Source organism: Melampsora larici-populina (assembly GCF_000204055.1).
Source record: "Melampsora larici-populina 98AG31 unplaced genomic scaffold MELLAscaffold_235, whole genome shotgun sequence".
In the NCBI taxonomy this organism is placed as follows: Eukaryota; Fungi; Basidiomycota; class Pucciniomycetes; order Pucciniales; family Melampsoraceae; genus Melampsora; species Melampsora laricis-populina.
In genome coordinates, this window is record NW_006768991.1 from 1 (window position 1) to 7043 (window position 7043).

Below are 7043 nucleotides of genomic sequence, written 5' to 3' on the forward strand. Positions count from 1 at the left end.
AGGCTAGACCAGATTAGCCCCAGACGGCAGTGCTTGCCCCCACGAGCTACATAACCACCGACACCCGACATACGTATTCTCAGCATCTCATAATTTTCACACCTCGTCCGGATGTAATACATTCTAGCTAAACACCTCGAACGGGTCAAACCAAAACTGATCAAGGCTCGAGTCCACATCCATCCCAAGCAAGCACAATGCGATGTCCTACTAGCCCGGATAACATTTCCAAACGACATTCGTATGGCCGTTCAGCAGAGTAGTGATTCTAAGGTCACGGCTGAGATGATTTCAGCTGGACCTGCTTCTATAATGAACAATCAATACCTGATGCGGGTATGGTACGAAGACATCTTGGCTGGTCGCTACACTGTAATCCGTGTCCACAAACCCTTATCAGCCCAATGACCACCTTCTATTGAACTTATTATTTATCTTTGCTAGTAGACAGATGTCGATTTCATTACTTTTTTTGAAGTAATCCTCTAGTTATATATTTCATTGAGTAAATCATAACATATCACTTTGATATTTCATTGATTAACATCGCATTACTTGGGTATTAACATGATCGATCTACAAAACAAGTCATGATGTCATGATCATTTCAAAGGTATATTCCACCTGATCGAAATGTATAGAATCTTCAAGAGGTGGGCATCCACAACGAAAGCATGACGCTGTGGCCAAACCAGAGCCTGCCGCAGCATTCGAACAGTTATGCTTCATTCTAAAAGCGAGAAAACCCAGACTATGTCACCGAGCTATTTCACATCTTCAGCAATCTTGCTGGAAAAACACATAACGTTAACGTGTAGTGACCCCAATTGATGTCGAAAAAGGAATCTCAAGACCTTACATACAGGTACCGGCAAGACATCGGTGAGATTCTTGATTCAGCATAGATTTGACTGGTCATTCCAGATCAGGTAGAACTGTCGATGTCCTCAATGGGGAATCTTCCAAGGCATACCGCCGGTTTGGGAATATTTCAATCATGGAATCAGAATATGGCAGGGTTCGCGACCTCGACCAGGCAGGGTTAGGGCGGACTTGGCAAATGTCACAGCTCAAACTGCTGTATCTGAAACAGGGTTTGTCTGCTGGTTTCGGATGATACAGCTGAATACACAGCTGGTTCAGGCAATCGAACCAGCTGTGTCAAGTTTCAACAGCTTTTTTCGCTCACCCACTCACCCTTCATGTCGATTGAGGTCATATATCTTCTACATTAAGAATTGAGGTATGTCACCTCCCCTTTTAGATTGAATAGTCTGCTCACTTCCTTCCCACATTGAGATCGTGTCACGTCACCACACGTAAGTATTTTCCATTCATTAGTTAGATGCTTTTTTTTCCCTGCTCAGACATGTTCCTTCATTCTTCCTACCTAGGTACAAACCCTCCCGTCTACGTCTCTACTTCTACGCTGCTACTCGACTCCGTCCTCCCAATACCTAACTCCGCCTCACCACTCCATCCACATCGATTCGTTTGTCTCTATTGACTGATTCCTTACTTCCTTCAATCTGTGTGACTTCGATCCGTGGTCTTTTAATATTACCAAGGTTTGGCAGTTCCCTCTTTTGACTGCTCATCTGTTGTTACCTCAACTTGCTTGCTGGTGGACTGGAGAAAAGGTAGCGATTGGAGATATCTGGGTGTGGTTTCCTAATGAGGGACGAAACACACCCGAAGTCTTCAATGCCAACCTTTTCTCCACTCCATGGGCACAGGTCAAGGTCCCTCAACTTGCTTGCTGGTGGACTGGAGAAAAGGTAGCGATTGGAGATATCTGGGTGTGGTTTCCTAATGAGGGACGAAACACACCCGAAGTCTTCAATGCCAACCTTTTCTCCACTCCATGGGCACAGGTCAAGGTCATCCTTGTTTGTTCATCGTTTCTTCTTCCTCATTCTATCCACTAATCACTTCGGACCCTGTCGGTGGTTGTAACAGGTCTTTTTCTCACTCTCCTGAGTCCGCACTCCTGCTGTTTACTCAAGTCGCTCAATTACATCTACAACGTCTATCTACAACGTCTATTCTTTGGATTTGGACTCGATTCTTCAGACATACATTTACCTGATTCTTTGTTCGAACAAGGTTTGATTCAAACAGATCATATCGTCAAGTAATCAATCATCTGCTAACGTGTTCCATGTCATTTTTATCCTGGTAGTCATTTACCCTCCACCATGAGCCAGAAACGCCCATCCAAGAAGCGCTCCTCAAGCAGTCAAAAGTATGGCAAGCGCCAAAGCAACGCCCGAGACCGCATCCGGCCCAATCCAGGTCCTCCTAATCATTTGAATCGCGATATCGAACGTCAAACGACATTTGACGCCCTTCGCAAAGATCTGGCCGAAGCCTATGGCTTACCGAGTGATTGCCGATTGTACTTCTTGAAAAAACACGATATGGCTAATCTTCCGAATACCCCTCGCTTACAAATCACACACCACAATGCTGTCATTCTGGATGCTGATACATGGAAAGTACTTCAAGTGATTCGATTTACTCCTTTTGCTGACATGGATGAGGAGAAAATGAAAACTATGAATTATACAATCCAGACTATTTACCAACATACGCTGGCCAGATCGGTGGTCAAAGTCAACCACGGAATGAAAGGGATTGAGAATCCTGGAGAAATGTATACGGCCGGTTTTAGGGGCGGCTCAGACAAAGGGCGCACAATTGGTAAGTATCACCTCGAGCTCTCACACTACCGAAGTAAGAATGCTGACCAAACATATATGTCCGAGAACTTTTCAGGTGTCACTGCACTGAGTGCCAAGACCGGTCGAAGTATGGAAGCTATCAGCAAGGATGAAGCTCGAATGGACGACCTTGCTGTCATCAATGACACGCTTGCCGAGTGGATGTCTACTCTGTGTATGCGAGCCTTTCAATCAAACCGAGACCTGGCATTAGAATTTTCAATTCCTTCTTTCTCCGATAAGAAGTGGTCAGCATCTCCCAATGCAAATGTAATTGCCTCCAATATCGTAGTTACTCGAGACGGCTTCAACAACAATCCACATCCAGACTATGATGCAAGCCCATACGCCTATGGCCTATTTGCTCGAATCGATCGCACAACTGGAGAACTTCACTGGGTCGAGCTTTCGGAATACCTAGGTGATATTGTAGGGTGTTGTTTCATTTTGGATCAATATCACGTTGAACTTTGTCTAGACGCTTGTGATGGTGTGGTTGAAAGTTGCTGGGCAAGTGATGAACTCCATCATACCTCCGCTTCAACAACCTATGATGAAGGGTGGATGTCGATCAATCCCCAGCTATCACCTATAACCCGATTCGGTTGCTCATTGCAAATCAACGCCGCATTGCTAGGACGAATTGATGGTTTATTGAAATTGAAGCAAGGGAAATCCGATGAAGAATGGGAAATCTATAAAAAAAAAGTTGTCAAGTGTTATGGCCAGGAAGTCGAAAACAAGCGATCGAAGATAGTCAATCCTGTTAAGCTAAACCTTCGCAAGCGTAAGAAATCCAAGGGGAAAGCTTGAACACTATACATTGTAGTTTTCCCTTATTTAGTTTCACGTGATTGTCTCAATACATGTCCAATCCCTAGTCCGATTCCCTTGTGCTTTAACGATTGGTCTGCTTCTTTGAATACGTAAATGTCTTGTTGTCATGTCAATTTGATTGGATTGCGTGCACACAGCAACCAATTTAGTTTCGTCCTTTGAGTCATGATTCATGAGTTGCCTCTTTTTTACCCAGTGGTTCTGAGAGACAAGGCTCAAGAATGCCATATTTTTAAGATGAGAAATTGATATTCAATGTTCTTGAAGTACATTAAATAACACTCTCCGTATTTCGAATTGATACATTCACATACCTTTTCGACATTCTTCTCTTTTCTTGTGCTTTGAAGAAAGGCAGGTTTGGCAATTCCTCACAATTTGAGCAATTCCTCATAATATGATGATGTGGACTCAATTTAATCAATCTACCTTTTTCGTTATACATTTCTATTAACAACTCTTCCTTTTGAGAGTTGGAGAACTTGGCACAAATAATCGAAATAAACATAGTGTCGGAGTAAGCAAAGGAACTCTATTGCACACACCACGGATCAAAGTGATCTAACAAGGTATCTATCGATACTTATGCTGGTACCTTCAATATTGAACCAACTAATTGTAAGGTAGTATATATACAAAGAAGTGTCAACAATAGGCGAAGGGGTGACTCAAAGCAACATTAACGAAAAGATAATACCATATTATCGTCTCTTTGTTAGGTACTGTCACTTCACATTGAGTAAATCAAAGTAAAAAACTAAATATTTAATCAAGTCACCACTTGGAATGATACAAGGTGATGTCTGTTGAACAAATACTTTGTTTAGTTTTGGAATGATATGTGTTTTGGCACGTTGAGTAAATCAAAGTAAAAAACTAAATATTTAATCAAGTCACCACTTGGAATGATACAAGGTGATGTCTGTTGAACAAATACTTTGTTTAGTTTTGGAATGATATGTGTTTTGGCCAGATTCATTTGACATATTTAACACGTGAGTGTGTTTCAACTTCTTCTCTGATTTCTTTATATTTATATAAGACACTTTCTGTTTGATGTCAAGTAGATATTTAATCAAGTCACCACTGAAAAGGTTACAAGGTGATGACTTTTTGTCAAATACTTTCTTTAGCTTTGGAATGTTATGTGTTGTTTACAACCATTGTGAACAACACATTTTTTAAAGAAATGACACTTGGAAAGAATGATTAACACGTGAGTTGGTTTCAACTTTACATGTTTTCATGAAAGTATGCATGACCCAGACCACTTATTTGCCACTTCACAATGGTTGTAAATTATATAGTTAAAGAAATGACACTTGCAAACAATGAATAACACGTGAGTTGGTTTCAACTTTACATGTTTTCATGAAAGTATGCATGACCCAGACCACTTATTTGCCACTTCACAATGGTTGTAAATTATATAGTTAAAGAAATGACACTTGCAAACAATGAGTAACACGTGAGTTGGTTTCATCTTTACATGTATTCTTGAAAGTATGCATGACCCAGACCACTTATTTGCCACTTCACAATGGTTGTAAAGTATCTATTTAAAGAAATCACACTTGGAAAGAATGATTAACACGTGAGTTGGTTTCATCTTTACATGTATTCTTTAAAGGATGCATGACCCCCATCTCTTATTGGCCACTTCACAAACAATGGTTGTAAAGTATATATTTAAAGACATCACACTTGGAAAGAATGATTAACACGTGAGTTGGTTTCATCTTTACATGTATTCTTGAAAGTATGCATGACCCAGACCACTTATTTGCCACTTTACAATGGTTGTAAAGTATCTATTTAAAGAAATCACACTTGGAAAGAATGATTAACACGTGAGTTGGTTTCAACTTTACATGTTTTCGTGAAAGTATGCATGACCCACATCTCTTATTTGCCACTTTACAATGGGAGTTGGTTTCAACTTCTTCTCTGATTTATTTAAAGTGTTCATGACCCACACCTCTTATTACATACTTTACAATGGTTGTGAAGTATTTATTTAAACACATTAGACTTGGACCAAACTAATCAAGGGCATGGGTATTGGACAAGTCCCTTGATTACTTTGGTCATTTGCCAATAAGTACACATTCACCTTGATTTTGATCCGGGGAAGTAAACTTTTTGAAGGGTTGAGTTTACTTGATCATGACACTTACCCGCGTTGATCAAAAACTAGCTTATCTACCACCAGATTGAATTGATTGAAAGTTTGGTGAAGGTGATGGAACCTTCAAACTGGTAATTGAACTACTCAAGGTCTCTTGGTGATCTTCAGGTCTCTAGGTGATACCTGGAGTTTACTGCCACAAGTTACTTACCTTACATTGGCCAGTGACCACAAAGCACATGTCCAGCACGTTTATGGTGTTCACGCGTCACACTCACTACTCGCTTGTTTACACAAGTTATACCCCAGTTTGGGTATAACTTGTTGATCACTCCACCTAATCCTTTATTCAGCTTGTTCGCCAAAGAAATTAAGTACATTATTTGTAATTTCAAGATGATCAACACTTCAAATTAGAAATAAACATTAGTACTGAACGCGTCACTACTCGCTCGTTTACACAAGTTATACCCCAGTTGGGGTAAAGACTAGTAGATCACTCCACCTAATCTTTTATTTAGCTTGTTTGCCAAAGAAATTAAGAACAAAATTGAATTTCGAGATGTTCAACACTTAAAATTACAATTAAAAATAAGACATGATGTCTTTACAAAGTGGAAAATTGATGTATATCTTCGAAATGCAAAAACTTATTCCTGATATCTTATTAGTAAATCACCATTCATGTCGTAACGTTGTTCATAGAACACATCTTCCTGATCCTCATACCAGTCAGCCTCCTCAGCTCTAATAGGCTGCTTCAGTTTGTTCCACTCATCATTCATCCAAGTACAAACCGTACTCCACCCTTGTTGTAGAGGCATATCAATGACAGCTGGTAGATACTGGCAAGTATCTACGAGCTGGTGTTTCACATCACCCCAGTTCTTCCACAATTTACATGTACTTTCAGCTATTATCTTGTAAAGAGCAGACAACCTGGTCTTCTCGTTGATATCCTCAGCTGTACCGTGTGAGTCATCAGTGGATGAGAGCAAGCGAAAGAAAATCAGACTCTTACTTACCTTGTTCCATTGCGTTCTTTAATGTCACGATCCGACTGTGAAAATCAATGGACCAACCAATCATATGGCGCACTTCACGCGCCAATCGCCGAAGCTCCTCTGTAGCTGACCTTCGGGCCAAAAAGGCAGCTATTCCTCGCCTTGTTCGCCCAGCTTCCACATCTTCATCTGGCGGCAAATCTTCTTCTCCTCGATTCCAGAAGGGATCATCAGTTCCCATGGACAGAATGTTCTCCAACTCGGGAAGAGCCACGCGCGGACGTCGGGGGAAATCAGCATGGTATTTTTCAACTCTGCGCTTATAAGTGTAGTACTTATTTCTTAAGTTGG

General features: G+C 40.8%; 1 protein-coding gene across 1 annotated transcript; it reads left to right on the forward strand.

Moving 5' to 3' along the window:
• Positions 1–830: 830 nt before the first annotated feature.
• MELLADRAFT_87765 (uncharacterized protein) lies at positions 831–3318 on the forward strand (the record flags this gene model as incomplete). Its single annotated transcript, XM_007419535.1, has 10 exons — positions 831–882; positions 930–1094; positions 1237–1243; positions 1300–1319; positions 1395–1492; positions 1569–1889; positions 2007–2134; positions 2183–2703; positions 2779–3152; positions 3202–3318. 10 exons carry the CDS (start codon positions 831–833, stop codon positions 3316–3318), a joined length of 1803 nt encoding a protein of 600 aa, XP_007419597.1.
• Between the last annotated feature and the right edge of the window lie 3725 nt (positions 3319–7043).